The sequence below is a fragment of the Homarus americanus genome, unplaced genomic scaffold (genome assembly GCF_018991925.1).
Source record: "Homarus americanus isolate GMGI-L3 unplaced genomic scaffold, GMGI_Hamer_2.0 scaffold14144, whole genome shotgun sequence".
NCBI lineage: Eukaryota > Metazoa > Arthropoda > Malacostraca > Decapoda > Nephropidae > Homarus > Homarus americanus.
This window is the reverse complement of record NW_024729288.1, coordinates 497625-516246: the sequence shown is the minus strand read 5'-3', so window position 1 is coordinate 516246 and position 18622 is coordinate 497625. Positions and strand designations below refer to the sequence as shown.

At 37.4% G+C, this 18622-nt stretch overlaps 1 protein-coding gene and 1 long non-coding RNA gene across 3 annotated transcripts in view; both read left to right on the top strand.

Annotated features, from left to right (window-relative positions):
- The first annotated feature begins 58 nt into the window (after positions 1 to 58).
- On the top strand, positions 59 to 7457 carry LOC121866682. Its single transcript, XR_006089006.1, has 2 exons — positions 59 to 202; positions 4685 to 7457. It is a non-coding gene; the product is annotated as an uncharacterized LOC121866682 (long non-coding RNA).
- Positions 7458 to 9383: 1926 nt separating this feature from the next.
- The window catches only part of LOC121866681 (5'-3' exoribonuclease 2 homolog), a 45883-nt gene continuing 36644 nt past the window's right edge, over positions 9384 to 18622 (top strand). For both annotated transcript variants that reach the window (XM_042366389.1, XM_042366388.1), the window contains exons 1-2: positions 9384 to 9539; positions 16436 to 16612. In XM_042366389.1, coding sequence (XP_042222323.1) covers positions 9465 to 9539; positions 16436 to 16612 — 252 coding nt within the window. In that variant the 5' untranslated portion in view covers positions 9384 to 9464. The remainder of the gene's footprint in view (positions 9540 to 16435; positions 16613 to 18622) is intronic.

Here is an 18622-nt window from a genome sequence, read left to right as displayed (position 1 = left end):
ATATATATATATATATATATATATATATATATATATATATATATATATATATATATATATATATATATATATATATATATATATATATATTGTAATAAGCAAAAAAAGCATTGCCCCGTGAATTTTTGTGATCTTTAGATTGCAGCAGAAACTCCATCTCCACCAATTTTGATTGCAGTCACAGTATAGTAGAGCAGTACCGGTAAGTGCAATAATTTTCTTAGTGGCATGCTTGACGTTTTCGCATATTTATGTTTGTAAAACTGTTGGTACTAAGCCTTATTTGTCTTCATAAACTTGGTCACATGTAAAAAAAACTCAAAACCTTTTCATTACATACAGTACAGTATTACCCCGCTTCACGTGGTTTTTTTTTTACGCGTTTCCACGGTACCCTGCCAGACCCGGAATGCTCACTTTACGCGGTGCATGTACTCTTTTACGCGGTGCATGTACTCTTTTACGCGGAGAGCGGCGCGGGCAGGGCGCGCACAAGGTCGCCCAGTCATCAAAACATTTCCGAGTTCTTCACCCGCCACCCACCACAGCCAGCCCAAGTCAGTGATAGGGAGGATATGGACTTATATGGACTTTGAGGGGTTTGACAAAGAGGCCCTGCAAGCCTCTGTGGTGGATAGTGATACAAGTGATACAGGTGAGGGCCAATAATCTGCCCTCTGCCTTGGAACCAACCCCCATCCCCGTGTGCCCAGCCATCTTTTCTACTAATGTAAGTGTTAAAAAACCTAATATTATTGATATTTCTCTTAATTATTTATTGTGTGTGCATACAATCATAAAATTAAGTTATTTTTACTACGACGTAGGTATTGTGTCTGAAAAAGTGGAGTTTGATGGTCGGCCCGGTCTCTATTTCAATTAATCCCTTATGTTGTTCCCTTTACGCGTTTCTCGCTTTACGCGGGCCTCCGTGGGTTCAATTGACCGCGTAAAGCGAGGGTTCACTGTACAGTATAATGGCCAATTATTATATTTTCTTTTCTATACTCTTGTGTACAGGCAGTTATAATGACTAATATTTATAGATTTCTCTTCTGTACATTTGGCTAGTACTGTACTGCACTGTACTGTACTGTACTGCACTGTACTGTACAGTACTATGCACTTTGTTCTTTAGGGTTATTTGTTAACTTAATGAATGGAGGTTACATAACAGACTAATGAAACTTAATAGAAATATATTTAATTGAAAGCATTGGATGATTCACCATAAGTCGTGCAATATCACGTGTACTGTATCTTAGTTTGAATATGTTAAGAGGAAACAAATATTTTGTTTCATAATTATCATAAAGCACTTATTATAACACAAAGCCAATGGAGTTTTCACCTTTCAGAGTATTCAGAGTGTCTTAAAGAGATGTACAACTTGTCTTGAGCAAATCTTAAATTTAATTGGTGTTCAGTATATGTCCTTAAAGTACAGTAGAAGTCCAAAAATCCGGACTGCTTGGGGATTGGGTCGGTCCGGATTTTCGGATTTTCCGGATTCTCAGGCAGTACTTTTAAAATTCAAATTTAAGGAGGAATGAAGAAGAGATGAACAGGTACATTTTGATAGTTTATTCATTAGTAAATCTAACATGCTTCATTTATCAAAACGAGCAGTTTTAAAGAAAAAGCTGTGAATTCTGGAATTTTATTCTTTGCCTTTTTTATATCATAAATTGTAGACTTTCCAATGTCGTATGTTTCCATTAGAACAGTTTTGCTCACACCACGTTCTAGTTTCTTAATTATTTCAAGTTTGTCACTCAATTTCAACGTGTTCTTCGTTCTCTTCACACGACGAAGTTTATCTACTTTAGGAGCCATTATTATGGGCTTGTACAGTACTCTGTAAATGGAAAGAGTAGGACTCAAAATTACATATGTTGTCACAGTTTGATTGCTCGTTTTAAAGTGGCGACCGTGTGGTCGCTTGTTGTCGCTGTGCAGCTGTGGCGCTCATGCATGCTCACATACTCACAAAAGCCAGCTAATTTAAAAAAAAATTGAGTTTTTGAAAAGTTCGGATTCTCGGGTGGTCCGGATTTCTGGCATCCAGACTTTTGGACTTTTACTGTATCATCACATTCTTTATAGGAAACATCATTTTGGGGAACCTTGTGTACAGTAGGTTGCTTAGTTGAGGTCTGTTGTTAAGTATTTGTAGTGTTGTTTAAAGAATTTAATTTTTTATATACTAGTACAGTGACCCCTCCGTTAACGAACTCAATCCGTTCCAGAAGGTCGTTCGTTAACCGAAACCAATGTTTCAATGGGTTTTGGGGTAATTGGTTCCAGCTCACCGAAAATTTCCTAAATTCAACAAAAATGGTAGAAAAGTTCACTTACTTTGAGGTGTGTATGTAGAAGGCTCCTGGATGATGATGGGATTTAGAATGGGGGCGGAGGAGAAGGAAGAAGAGAAGGCATTGGGGTGGAAGAAGTCACCCCATGGCGCCATTTCACCCATAAAATTTTAGCTCTCTTGGTGTAATTCAAGATTATTTTCTTTAAATCAACACTGCACTGCATTATATATTATCAATATGTAAAATATATTTCAAAATGACCAATAATTTGCTTGGAAACACAGAAAAAAAGCGTTTAGTTGAAGAGAGTCTCGAGCAAGATGTTACCTCCAGTGGAAACAGAGAGAGACTGACGCCTGTTTGCTGTGTTAAGAGGCTGGATGCCGTGCATTAAACTAGTCACTTTACCTTCAATTATGTTCAATAATTGTTAAAATGACTAAAAAATTTAATATTAAACTTTTAAAATTATTGAATAGTATGAACTTCTTGATATTTACTGTACTAAAATAGTAAGGAATTTAAGCCCTAGAACCGATTAATGTATTGGCGGACTGATACTAAAGCTGGTTGCCCGGTCAGTGCAAGCGAAAACATGTTGAGGTCGGTTCGTAAGAACTTCGTTAACCGAATTTTTTTTCGTTAACCGAATTGAAGATCCTTATGGAAGGCAGATCGTTAATCGAAATTACGTTAACCGAGGTGTTCGTTAAACGAGGGGTCACTGTACTGTACATATAATTACTTTTCTCCATTAATAGCAACTGAGTTTTAACTTTGTATATTGTGTGTGAGAGAGAATGTTTGGTAACTACAGAACTGTATTTCTACTTGTTGTCATAACCTGTTCCTATTGCTTTCTGCTCTTGTCTTGTGCAAGTTTCCCCAACCATTAACTTTTTTGTCTGTTTTTCTTGGTTCACCCCATTCAAAGATTGCGAGGAGTAAAAATAATGGTTAGGCAGATACTTTTTTTCTTCTAATTACAGTTCATAAACCCAGTAGTGCTAAACTATACAGTTTGTCTTCAAAATTGATCTACTCTCACTTACTGTACTGATGTTTATAGTAATCCCATGATAATTGTTTCATTAATCCTTCTCTCATAAACTTTCTTCCACTTGCTAATGTACTGTATATTTTGATTGCCTGCTTTACCAGATGATTCACTTACTGTTTTTTGTGCAAGCTGAGCGCAGTGATGGATACTTATGCTACCTAAATCCAGTACATGTATAAGTGTATGTACGTATACAGAGGCAAGAGGGTTAAAATATTCTTTGTCTATCTCTTATCTGTAAAACCAGACTGATTATCTAATCATATACAGAAGATAATATTTCATATAAACTCGATCAACTTGGAGATTTTTCCTCCATATATTATTATGAATCAGAAGTCCTTTGCTTTGTATGGGGATATTGCTGTACAGTATCATCATCTGTTGACTGAACTGTACAGTATATGTACTATAGACTGAAAATTTTTCCATATTCAAAGCAAGTGGTCCAGGTTGTATGTTTTCTTCTCCAAATAGCTTTACTGGTGTTCATCAGTCTTACTTGATGGTTATGGACTTAAAAAATAATAATTTTGATAAATGGATATTATCCTGACAAGTGAAGCCATTACCCTCTGCTTGTACCCTAAGATATTATGTTTGAGAACATTGAGGATTCCCCTCTCACTTTCTCTTTCTTATTTTTCCACCTTGTCCTGCTATGATACATGGTGGGTGGACGGGTACTACTCCCCAGATTCTGAGGATTCAGTGCTTAGTGGGTTATCCCACCCTTTTGGCAGGATGCTGGTCCACCATGGGTTTTCCCATCTTTAAACAAGCACACTTGATAATGCACTGTACTCGTTTATTGGGTCGTGTGCAAGGGCTGTTGTATAAGGGGGGAACCCTTTCCAGGGTATAGAGACAGAGCTCTCCAGACTCCCTAAAAATTATGATATAGTCTTTAAAACCTGCTAATGGACATAATTCTTCTTGTCATTTTATAAAAAAAAGTTCTATTTACAAAAATGAAAAAAAAATTAATGATGTGGTCACACAAAATGCCTAAACTATGTACAGATACTTTATAGTGCAGGTGGAGGGAAACAAGGTTACGACATGTGATCCCAGTACAGAACTGTACAGTATTTGTAGAGATAAATTAATCATGCACTTCCTTGTTGAGGAAAAGATAGTTCTTTTTTTGAAAGAAATTATTTTTGTTTGCTGACATCCCAGAGGTCAATAAGAACATCTTTGATTACAAGAGGAAGTCAAACCATTGTAAACAGTATTGAATTATATTACTGTACATCTTTCATTAAGAAGCATATACTGTATTCAGTAGATGTGTCTCTTTCAGATGCTGAAGGATAATCCTGTACACAAGTAAAGGTGTTATCATATTAGAAGCAATATGATGTTATCCAAGAACAAATGGCCGTACATACTGTATACCCTCCAGTGGTTTAGTCACTTACCCTTATTTTCATCACCATTGTCGTCATCTGTTTTATGGTCATTATTCATGCATGTGTAGTTTAATTGTTATTTCCTGATGGCATGGTTTCCCTGTTACAGAGTGGGTACTGTACTGGGAATTATTTGAGGGACTTGTGAGTACCCTCTTAGCTGGCAAGACAGGGTTGCTACTCCCTGAGGTAATGAAAGATTACTCACATATGAGTGAATGTCAAAGATTAACTAGGATAATACACCTTGAATTATCATGATAATAAAAAAACTTGTTTTCAAGTTAATGGGATTCGTGTTGACAGTATACCGTACTGTGTTTAATAGGCAATCCAGTCAAGTCTTAAAGTCAAAGCTTTCTTTAGCATTAACACTGCCAATAGTGTTGTAAGCTTCATTTATTGTATCATCCCATGTCTGTACTGTATTGTGTTTATATTATTCCTTTTATTTCAATAATACCTTTTCCCCGCTATACTTCAGTATTGTACTAACGTAGGCTCTCCATTTAGTATCTCTCTATTTGCCATAATATGTATTCTGCAACAAGAAGAATCAGAATGCTTCCACTTTGGAAAATTAAACCGTGTAAGTTCTGGATTCCCACTGTTGGACAATTATTATCTTCAGCACCATATAGATCATCTACCCATTCCTCGGCTGCTTCTCATCAGTTTACAGTAAAAATAACATTCATGTTGAATTTCTCCACTAATTTGTGTTGCAATATTTTTCTGTTCCCCCGCACTTCATATACTGTACTGTACTGTGTATAAAAGTTGAGGAGGAGAATATGAGGAAGTGTGTGTGTGGAGTATCTTTAATTGTTGTTTCAGCCCTATTCTCCCGCTTTCTACATTTGTCTTTCACTATGTTGTTTTACCATTTCACTCCTTTCTTAAGACGTCGTAATAGCCATCAACATATTACTCACTATAAAGAATTCAAGAATATTTGTATTTATTTTGCATTATTAACTCATTTGTATTGATGTCGAGAGAGAGGAACTACTGTGCATCATTGATATTTCAGTGGACAGATAATTGGTGAAGATAGAGTTACGGAGAAGAGGATTGTTGGACAGACTTTAAAATAATTCCTACAGTGCATCAGATGTAGACAATGGCATAAAATTTTTTTAAATAGTTGTTAATATCAAAGTGTATTGTGTACTGTATATGTTAAAATCTTAAGAATAATTTAACTGAAGATGTAGCCATCCTCCATTGAAATTTTCAATACTGTATCTAGTTGCCTGAAGATGTTGTCATACTTCTTATCTTCAATTCACTGTTAAGATTTCCCTTGTATAAATTACTTCTTTTATCATATTACAGTGAAACCTCCATATAATCCCTTAGATGGATGTTTCATATCTAACAGACCCTTGATATAATGGACTTTCCTCTCCATATAGTCTATTAAATCCTGTAGAGGTTTTACAATATACACTGTTCCTTTTACTTTGTACTGTACTGTACTGTACTTTACTTCATTTGTAAGATGGGATACTAGAAATTGTGTACAGCATGGAGTATTTTTTGCCCGTTTCACTCCCTTCTTGTAACTTCGTACACTTCTCTTCCTCTTCTCACTCTTATATCATTTTACTCCTTTTTGTGGTTTCTGGTCTCTCCTGGACATAATGAGAGAGGAGTAAAGGTGATATACTGTACAGTAGGTAAATAAGATATTCCTCACACTACACAGTTATGAAATTCACTCCCAGCTCTACGGTAGATGTTAAAGTGTAGGGCTTATCAAACAACCCGTAAAATGCACCAATTGATCCTTTATCTTCCACAAATTGCAGGACCAACAGGGCACAGGTCTGGGAGCATCATTAGATGTATTGGTTCTGTCATCTGCTTCTCTCTTTTTTTCTACTCTGTATTTTACAAAATATATTAAAAGAAAAGCTGTGTTTCAAGCATTATAATATTTTAAGGTGTGTTCAAACAATTTAAATTATACAGTATAACTGTACTCTTTATGTAATGTTACAATAAATATGGATAAGGATATTCTGCAGTTCTCTATATGGACACAACAATTTTGTACAAATTTGCATTTTGTTTTCTTTACATTTATTAACATATAATTATTAGACTGACTTCTGATTACACATCTGTACTGTACGTACAAAGATTTCTAGCCACAAATCCTTTTATATTTTGTTTTGTTACTGTGATTCTTATTAGCCATAGCATTGTTACAGATTGAATTGTGAATACACATCCATTCAAGTCTTTTTATAATTATTAGATAGTGTTTTTTTTTTTTGTTTATTGGCATTAAACTTAACCAAAGAGAGATGTAGTGTTTGTGAATAAAAACTTTAAGTTTATGAGGTTTGTCACATGTGGTGACAATAAATGAGTTGCTAGTCTTTTGTATCTGAAAGCCTATTGATATGTTTCATAGCAAACAGTTTTGGTGCAGACTTGTTACAGTATTTTGTAGATGATGATCATCATTATTGTAAATACCTGTACAGGTAATGATGGAACATAAGTTCATGTTAGAAGTCTTTTTTTCTGAACTTTTGTGTACTAACTCTCGTGCTTCTTCATGAAGGCCTGTCCTAACAAAGTGACATCGGTAGGATGTATTGAATAGTGACAGGAAGAACTGTTATATTTAATAAAAAAAATAAGTCATTACACTGCATATTCTTCGTACTGTACCCATTTTAACCGGTTAGAAAAAGAACAGTTCAACAGTCATACAAGAGATTCAAAGCAATCAAGACATCTGAGAATAAACTTATATTTACAGTACAGTACTGTACTGAACTATCAAGTATTCAGACCATTCACCTTTACAAATGACTCGGTCTTCCCACCTGGACTACAATATTCAAGTATGTAGACTATGGAAATACTTCTTCAAACAGCAGCTGGTAGACCTGGTGACCGGATAAAACCCCAATGGACAAAACCCCAGTCTCATATAAAATAAAACACTTATGTTTAGTTTAGGTTAGTGTTGACAAATGACAACCCCATTGGGGTTTTGTCATGGATTCGGTAGACCTAGGGGATGGTCTACCACCCCTAATTGTGGGATAGAGAACAGTAATGGGCTTCAAAATAGCCCTTGACAAGACTATCAAGAATAAGGTAGGGATTCTACACAGGCCACTGGCCTCCCCTCAGCATGGCCACCTCCAGTGGGTCGTCATTAGGTGAAAAATGGTAAAGGTAAATGTCTGGGCGCTCTCCATGACCCCAATGTTGTTATGATGTCATTACTGTACTGTACTTCAACATCGAAGGTTTTTAAGCGTGTAACAAGGTTGGTACAGTAATTACACTAGTACAACAACATTAAACGATTATGAAACACTAGGTGTGAGTACTAAGATTTACTCTGGTCCCCACGATATCTTATTTTACCTTAAGAAAGTTTGTCTAGGGGATAATTTAAAATATTAGGTAACTATTGTTGTTAATGGTGTTTTACTCAAAGCTTTTTTAAAGAATGTTTGTGCACAGAAATAAGAGCAAATTTTCCTTCAATGACGATCGCAGCTGACTACTTCGTGTACTGTAGTGACGACCAAGAATCGAGCTAAATGTTTATTTTGGTAACGTCTGTGACTGTCTAGCTTCATTTATTTCATTAGTGATGTCCATAATACTCTAGTTTCGTGTATTTTTTAGTGACATTGACGACAGCCTAGCTTTGTATATTTTACTAATGGCCCAGCAACCAGTTGCCATTAATTGCCTTGTCAATGACATAGTAACTCTCATACACAAGAGTTTTCAAAATTACCACATTCACCGGTTATGCATTTACTATTTCTCACAGTTTACCATCTAAGGAAAATGCCAACTTGAGTATAAAACCGCGAACCCTGCTCGGCTAAAATTTGCCTGTCAACCAGACTGAAAACTAGCCCAATTTGGCATGAAAACCGCCAACCTGTAACTCCCTTCCTTTAACCCACTTAAGAAAATATTTTTTGCTACGTGATTACTGCAATAGTAACTCAATATTCTTTCTTCTAAAATAATCCGTCAAGGCACAAGATGACTCAACTTCTGCATACACATATCTCTTTAATTGGCAAACGTCGCATTAATGTTAGTGTTTAAATTAATTAACTAAACCCTGGGCGCAGCACATCAAGCGGTAGACCCTGAGGCTATGTATAATGATAAGTTGGTACCCACTACAAGGTATACCAAGCACCTACAGTTTAATGTGGTCAATGACAGTTTAATGTTGAGGTCTGTAGTGAATTGGTCACAAACGTATTTATATCAATATATATTTGTATAAATATTAATAAGTATGATGTAGGAATAGACTATTGAGAGAGTTTGTGTTTTATGAGGTAATAAACACCGCTTGTGGCGACGATTTTGTTTGTTTACATCTCTGCTGCGACGCGAGGTCACGCTGTGCAGTTAAAAAAGGGTCATAATACAACACTTTTATTCTCCTACTGATTGAAAAAATGAAATATAAAATACTTCTATAACTGAACGATAATATTCTTTGATATATTATATTAAATAAATTAAATCCTTTATGAATACTTTTTAAATAAAATTAATAGATGACAGCATAACGTAAACCATATGTAGTAGCCGGTCGCGTCGTAGCCTAGTGTCTTACTGTGGTGGTGAAGGCGAGAGTTTTGTGGCTCATTAATAGAGATGGGTGTTCCCGCCTTCTTCCGGTGGCTCTCCAGGAAGTATCCATCAGTAATTATAGAATGTGTTGAAGACAAGGTGAGGGTAGTTAATGTTAACTTATAGTCTGTGAACAAGAGAACCTAATGGCTCACTCGTGCCTCCGCTGTGTATTAATAGTGATCTTAGTTTTAGTTTGTTGGTTGGGTAAAGCTTAAACAAACATTATAATGAGGAATCTTATACTATACACTAAACACTACTGGGTGATTCACCTCCACAGAGTTCACTAACGACTGAACCCTCTGCTAAACTCTACCTTCATAATTAAAATAGAAAGTGTTAACTTTTATTTCTGACGAAAAGTTGTTTTAATTTGAAAAATTCATTTTTTGATTTATTGATCCGTAAATAAATTATGAGGAAATATACCAAAACATTTATGTGATTGGTTTTACAGAACTGTACTTGACAATTGTTGCACATCTTAACCAACAACTTGAGGACATTTCTCCTTAGAATTTTAATTCTTTCTTACCTCATGAGGAAAAAAAATGGCTGAGTAAAATATATTTCATATGATACAATTTATTTTTTTTGACGTGAATCTACAGCAGTGACAATCTGAGGCCTTCCACCATTATTGTGTGATTTACAGAGGAACATTTCCAGGTTAGGCAATGCAATGTAGGTTAGTTTGATTGATTTTATAAGTGATAAATTCTAGAATGAAACAGTACAGTACAGTTAACCCTCACTTTACGCGGTTAATGTAACCCGGAGGGTACCGCGGAAAGTGAGAAACGCGTAAAGTGAATAACATAACATATGGGATTAATTGAAATGGAGTCCAGGCCGATCCCCAAACTCCACTTTTTGACGACACATAACTATGTTGTAGTAAAAATAACATCTTAACTTTATGATGGTATGAAAAAACAAGTAATATAGAAGAGGTTAGGTTAGGAAAGATAAAGGTTAACATAGGAAAAATAAAGGTTAGGTTAGAAAACTAAAAATTAGTTGTAACACTTACGGTAGTAGAAGAGATGGGTCGGCATACGGGGATGGAGGCTGGTTCCGAGGCAGAGGGCAGATTACTGGCCCTCAGGTGAATCACCATTACTAGGTGAATCACCATCACTGTCACTTACAGTTGTCAGGGCTTCCCTGACAAATCCCTCAAAGTCATCTTCACTGCCACTATCACTGGCTTGGGCTGGCTGTGGTGGGTTGCGGGCGAAGAAATCTGTTATGCTTTGCTGACGGCTGGCGTTGATGTTGTCGTGATACACCTTGATGTACGGCTCCATAGCCTGCACCAGCCGGGTATGGAAGACTTCATAGCGGTCATCGTCATTGTCGCGGGAAAGGAAGGACTTCATTTTCTCTGCACACTCCATGGCACCCTTAATATCACTATGACTTAAACTGTGTTCTTCGGAGAATGACGCACCTTCTTCCTCCTCTTCACTGACGTGTTCTTCTTCCAACATCTCGTCGGCAGTCACTTCAGGATCTCTGATCACCTCCAGGATGTCGTCGTTGGTGGTCTCGGAGAAGCCTGGAACTGTAACAGTCTGCGCAGCTTCTCTGGCAAGGTCCACTGCTACTGCAACATTCTGAACCTCACCAGTCACAGATTGACTCCTCCTCTCACCTGGTATTCCATGCAACACATGTCTCCATGCGTGACGAATTGTAGCAATAGACAGCTGATCCCATGACTCCACCAAGAAGTCCACAGCTTTCTTGATGTTAAATACTCTCCAGAATTGTTTGAACAGTATTTTTTGCTGTTCCAACTGTTGATCCTCATCTTCTTCGCTCTTGCTATCGGTGGTGGTGTCACTCAGGTTACGCAACTCTTCCCTGGTGTTGGTGTAGTCGTTCAGGAGCTGGAATTTTTTTGTCGAGAATGCAGCTTTTACATTGCAGATTAACTCCTGGTCCATGGGCTGGATTAATGACGTAGTGTTGGGAGGAAGGAAGACCACTTTAACGTTGGGGTGACGATCTAACAGTAGGGGCGAGTGTCCTGGTGCGTTGTCCAGCAGCAACAAAATATTGAATGGCACATTCTGTCGCTCACAGAATTTTTTTACATCGGGAACAAAACAGTCATCAAACCTGGAGAGGGACAGTGTAGAGAACATCCACGCCTTACGTGCGGTCAGCCAGTGGACATTTAGCTTGGTCATGTCCATGGTTTTGTAGGCGTGCGGCTTGCGTGCCGTGTGGATCACCGATAACTTGAGCTTATAGGTACCGGAGGCATTGGTGGTAAACAGGACGGTGATGCGTTCCTTCTGCATTTTCCGGCCCCGAATCCTGCTGGCATTCTTTACAACGAAGGACTTGGAAGGTAGCTTTTTCCAGAAAAGACCAGATTCGTCCATGTTAAACACCTGGTCGTCACTGTACTGTCCTTCCTCCATAATCTCACGTAGAAACGGAGGAAATTCCCGAGCCGCAGCACGATCAGCACTCGCTTCTTCACCACCAATGTTTATATTGGTGATCTTGTTCCGGATCTTAAACCTCTGTAACCACCCAGAGGAAGCATTAAAGGGTTTGGGCTCTGTAATTCCTATCTTTCGTGCCACTGCCATGTACAGTTCACGTGCGTAGTCCTTAACAGAGCGCGTGTCGACCGCCATGTTCCGTCGCGCCTGACGCACCAAGTACCTCACAAGTAATTTTTCTGTCTTGAGAAGCACCTGGTTGTGAAAATACTTGATCATAGAAGCACCTGTAGACTTTGTGATCTTCATGTGCTCCTTTATCTTGGCTGCATCCTTCTTTATAGTCCGGATCGTAGATTCGTTCACACCATGCTGGCGCGCCAAATCAACCTGCCTTGTTCCCTTCTCCAACTCTTGGATGATTGTATACTTCACCTCGTAGCTTAAGGAACGTCGTATCTTCTTTGGCTTAGTGCCGCTGGGTCCAGGTAAGGAAAGGTTTCTCTCTGGTGGTGGTGGTCCGGTGGAAGCCATTTTACGGAACAATGGATGCGCGTTTACACGGAGTGGCCTTGAAGGATGAAACTGCCGCGGCTAGGTCAAGCGTCGTCTTTCCTCCCTCCCTCCCTCCCTCCCCCGGGTGGACACGTCATAATACTTTAAGCCAATTACAGCTAGCAGCAGAGGGGGGTAGGGATGCATGGCCAATCACAGGTCTGATACGTCATATGACGTCAGTGATAACGCAACAAAGACACACACTGCGCAACCTTACCACGCCGCTTGCCCAAGCGGAGGGAGGAGGCGAGGAGCACAGGCAGGCAGGCGGGCGGGTGGCGGGTGGGGCGAATCTAAAAATAGCGTCGCGCCGGACACTCTCCGCGTAATGGGGTTCACGTACCGCGTAATTTGAGCACGTGAGGTTCTGGCAAGGCACCGCGTTAACGTGGAAACGCGGAATGCGGGACCGCGTAAAGTGAGGGTTAATTGTATATGTTACTTCAGAATATTAACAGTTGCTTGGAGTTTCTGGTGGAATTTGTAGGTGCTGGACAACTTATACCCAAGCAAATTGTACCTATAAGAACATAAGAAAATAAGGAGTCTGCAATAGGCCGGTTGGCCTGTGCATGGCAGTTCCTGCCTAGAGTTACTACCACTCTCTATCATCCACGAATCAATCTAGCCTCCTTTTAAAACTTTCCAGAGTTCCCACACTTACTACAAAGTTGCTAAGCTTGTTCCACTCTTCTACCACCCTATCTGTGAACCAGTTCCTTCCTATCTCCCTCCTAAACCTAAACTTATCCAACTTAAATCCGTTGCTACGAGTCCTATCCTGCTCGGATATTATAAGAACTTTATCTATATCTCCTTTATTGATTTCTTTCACCCACTTAAATACTTCTGTCATATTTCCCTGCACGCTTTGTCTTTCTAGGGAATGCAAGTTCAGTTTCTTTAATCTATCTTGATATGGAAGGTTTCTAAGCCCCGGAATCATTTTCGTTACTCTTCGCTGCACCGACTCATAATTGAGGTGCGGCCTGACTAGTGCAAGATATAGTTGCAATATGACCTCGGCATTCTTATTACTTACACTTATAGATATAAAACCTAATACTCTGTTTGCCTTATTTCGAACATTAACACACTGTTTTGTAGACAGTAGGTCCGGGCTTACAAGTACCCCTAAGTCTCTTTCACAAGTCGACTTCTCTAGGTTGATGTTGTTAAGGCTGTGCACATTGACAGTATTTGGTCTTTCAATATTAAGTACGCTGCACGTCATACCCAATTTACGAGACAGTTGCCAGCCATTTTTAAGTGAATTACAAACGAAAATTTTTTCAGTACACAGCTCAATCACTAACGTTGGGACTCGAAAATACGTAATTTGACAAAATTTTGGAACGACTGATGCGGTCGTATTTCCGGGTGGTCGTAGGTCGATTATGTCGTAAGTCAAGGAGTAGCTGTATAATGAATATATATATACTTATATATCTCACAGCGGGGTCTGCCCATTTCATCACCACTGCTTTACCAGTTTCATCACCGTTTTCATTCCCATCAATATATACACTAAAATAACTGTTGCTTGGAATAGAAAATAATAAAAAACACTTGAGACAATTTATTAAAGACTAAAGAAAAAAATAAGAACGTCATTACTCATGCAAGCATCTCATTTAAACAATTTATTAAAGACAAAAACGAAACCAAAATAAAAATATTGTTAATACGCCTGCAGTCATCTCACTTAAACAATATATGAAAGACTAAAATTTAAAAACTAAATAAAAACATTGTTAGTACTCGTGCAAGCTTGGAAGAAGATACTAAAATTTTTTTAGGAAATTAGAAGTGGTGATATTTTTTTTCTTCATATTCATCCCACAGCTTCCAGGGACGGGCTTGTTTGTCATGATTTGCTTCTCTTGTGTATGATTTTAGCTTGTACTCATCAACTAGTTCAACTAGTCTAGTTGTAATTGCAAATCAACCATTGAGGCTTCTCTGAAGAAGAGGGACAAGGAGGTATAGAGAGAGATTGTTCCTTGCTGCTCGGTGGTTTATGCGCTGGTGTCGGATCACCTTCATTTGTTCTCTATTTTGTTTATTTACCAATGTTTTAATCGTTTTCTTTATTTAACAATTAATATTCATGTATAATAATAAAAAAAAATTCTCAAGTCATCTGTATACATGTGTAATTTCTATTCGTGTAAAATAAAAACTTAGAAATTTGTCACTAATACCAGTGACTGTTAGTGGTGACGATACGGGTTTTGGTGACGAACCGGGTTGGTGACGAAATGGGGTGTATCCATCCCAGTGTATAAGTCAACTGCAGAACTTCCAGGCTACAAAGCGGCATCTCTTTGATCATCCGACGTCATGTCCTTCGATAGTCACGTATCACAGTCAGGTTATTCGGAGACTTTGTGTTACGTGACTTTCGAAGGACGTGATGTCGGATGATCAAAGGGATGCCGCCTGGGTCACTGACCGTGTTTATCTCTCGCTTTTGGAGGTCCACTAATCCTATGTGAATGAGTTCAGTTTTGAATATAAGCTTGGACTTTGTTTCTTAACTCCAATACCATTTCAGCCCTTGTCAAGTTCAGTGCTTGTAGTGCAATGCACTATATATTGTCAATATGTAAAATAAATTTCAGAATGACCAATAATTGTGCTGTAAAAATGTAAAAATAGTTTATGTTCAAGAGAGCCACAAGCAAGATGTTACCTCCACTGACCAGAGATACAAACTGACGCCTTTGTGGATGAGTCAAGTGGCTGATTGGCACACCAAAAACTAGTTCCTGTACTGCAATTATGTTAAATTATGTTTTATGTTAAATAAGTGTTAAAATTACTAAAAATTTTAATATAAAACTTGGAAAATTATTAAATAGTACAACCTTCTTGATATATTTTCAAATGGGAACGAATTTAAGCTCTAGAACCGATTACTGTATTGGCGGACTAATATTCCAGCTGGTGAGCAAGCGAAAACATGTTGACATGATTTCGTAAGAATTTCGTTAACCGAATTTTTGTTCATTAACCGAAATGAAGATTCTTATGGAAGGTAATTCGTAAACCGAAATTTCGTTAACTGAGGTGTTCGTTAACCGAGGGATCACTGTATTGTATTTATTTATCTATTTATTTATTTATTTTTTTTTTTTATGGGATCAGCCCACCAGGGCACAGGTCAATGACCCACATCAGTGCCTGGGGTCAAAAATATATGGTTTATTTGTCTTGAAATTGGGTCTGGAACATTTTAATTTTGGGTTATGGAATGCATCCTATTTTTTTACCAATTACCGGTAACTAAGTATTCAATTAAGATATATACGAAGGTTTTCAGAAACGTATCGCCTGCATATATCAAGGACTTAATGCTGTGATCATCATCTGTTAAAAAACTATGGAAGGAACCGTTATAACATCCCAGACATAAACAAATGAGCATTGGTGCTTTTGAGCTTGAAAGTACTGTAGTAGTAAAAATATTACAGGTACAGTACAATATTTCCCCAAAAGTTTTCCCTGTCCACTTTTATGTCCTTCTCAAGAGGTAAGAAACTGTTTATCTTGTATGGAAAAATGTCAAGTTGGTTTTACCCAACATATGCCATTAGTTAATTGCGGGTAACCCACACAGAGGTGTAGAATGGCTCAAAACATTGATGATAATGTAAGCAAGACATTAGTCATGTGGGAGCAGGTCTAAATCTTGGTTTAGGCAGTTGGTATAGAGTTCATGTTCTCAAGAAAAATTTACTGTACAGTATAAGATATTTATTATTTCTGTTTATTACAATACAGTATTATAGAATCCAGTGGCAGTCTGTCCCTAATTAAATTTGGACTTCTATATTTTAGAACTTTATATTTTGATTCATATGCAGTTTTTACTTAAGAGAAAATAATCGGCTAATGCCAAGTTTATATTTGCAGCATTATAAGTACTATGCAGTAATTTGCATTACCGTACATTGTCTTCTTTTTCAGCAATATAATACTGACGATGGCAAGCAAATACCTCAAGACACTTCGAAGCCCAATCCAAATGGGGTTGAATTTGACAACTTATATCTTGACATGAATGGTATTATACATCCGTGTACACATCCAGAAGACAGACCAGCACCTAAGAATGAAGATGAGATGATGGTTGCAATATTTGAGGTAAGGTTTTTATTTTTGGTAATGCTAATCTTTCAATTGTTGTCTTTTAGGATTGATTATGTATGATAACACTTCTCTCACACTTCCATTTTCACTTAATGTTCATTTGTAAGTCACTTGGTAATGATTTGAATTAAGAAAAAAAATCTACTTGTGAGAACATATTTAATTGTCCTGGGGAAAGAAAACATAACTATTAAAATTAGGGCCAGAAAAAATTATATTCTGCTTTAAAATTTGATTCAGTTACAAACCACTGTGGCAAGGGAAGGTGGTACAATACTGTACTGTAATTGAAGCTGGAGTAGATATATAACAACAAGTGTAAATGTACAACTTTTGTTGTATTTTTACTATTTGACAAGTTTCATCTTAGAGTTTTCAGAAACTATGTACCCAAAAATATATTGGAATTTGCTTTTGGAAGCATATTTTAAAACAATACCTGGGTTGGTGACTCAGTCTCCTGCCAAACACTATTTTGGGCTAAAACTGAGGATTAATTCAAGAAATATCAATAATAACCAAAGCCTAGTGAGGTTGGTGGAGGACATGTGTTAGTGGGATGGAACCATTGTATCGAAACATCCTTCTTTTCTGGATATGTCAGGAAGGTAGGAACTATTTGATGAATTAGTTCCAACTACTAGTGTTGATAGTTCCTGGGTTTTAAAGCTGGAGACATACTGTATTACCTAACATATTAGTTGGTTCATCAAGGAACATGTACCCATCACTATATACAGGGGGGTCCCCAGGTTACGAACGAGGTCCGTTATTGAGGGTGTTCTTAAGTCGGAAATGGATTAAGTCGGAACACATACCCTACGTGCACTATATCATGGCCTAAGTTCTTTTATACATCTCAAATCACTTAATTTAAGAGAAAATAAGAAATTGAAAGACAAAATACAGTAAAGGAAAGTAAAAGTAAAAGTTTACCCCGGTACATTGAAACCTTGGGCTAGCTGATCTTTCACCCATATCACTAACAATCTTTCCATTTCATTTAACACTCCACTTTTTTGTGTTGTTATCACAGTTGACTTCATTGGTGTAGATCCTTTTACATGTTCAAGAATTTTGTGTTTGTCTTTCAAAATTGTTCCGACCATTGACCGACTGAAGCCCAATGCTTTATCAATGACTGAGGGTGTTTTGCCTTTTTCAGAACATTTAATTACATCAACTATCACTTCCATTGTAATTGTTTTCCTTTCCTTGGATGCACTACGTACTATTTCTCGTACGTTAATCCTACAAACCAGTTGTACTTATGTCGGATTCTTAAAATAATTGACCTCATGTGACCTCATTTGTATCGGCGGGTGTTCACAAGTCGGACGTTCATAAGTTGGGGACTCCCTGTATCAGGAAATATCAAGATAAAACTATTTGAAGTAGCAGCAGTTTGTGTTGTCTAATGGTAGACCCTGTTGCCATATGGCATCACAAAAATTGTGACCAAGTTCCAGGTTGCTGATCTGTCTTTCTGCTTCATTTACACACAATTGTAGGGTCTCAATTGTTTCTCTTACATGACAACACAACATACATATAGCGTTTCTGACTATTGATTTTTTTCATTCTTGTATTTCTTTGTATTTATTATTATTATCACAGTGTTGTTATTATTATTATTACCATTAATATTTTATTTTACTTTTTATTATAAATTTTATTTACTTTGAATTATTATTATTACATTTTCGCCCCCTGGGCCCCGATGTGGGTCAGTGACCTGTGCCCGGGTGGGCTAATCCCCGTAAAAAAAATAAAAAAAATCAGTTTTTGTACTGTAAAATCTTACTCTGCCTTATATCATATGTTATATTAGTTTAAAAGTTTCCCTTTGGGTTTTCTTCCTTAAGGGACAAATATCATTGAACTGGATGCTTTTTTAAATATTGGTAAGGGTTTGTTGAGGTTTTGTTGTAAAAAATCACAAATTATGACACAATGAACACATGTAAGAGCCACGACAACAACTTTAAAACATCATGCTTCAAA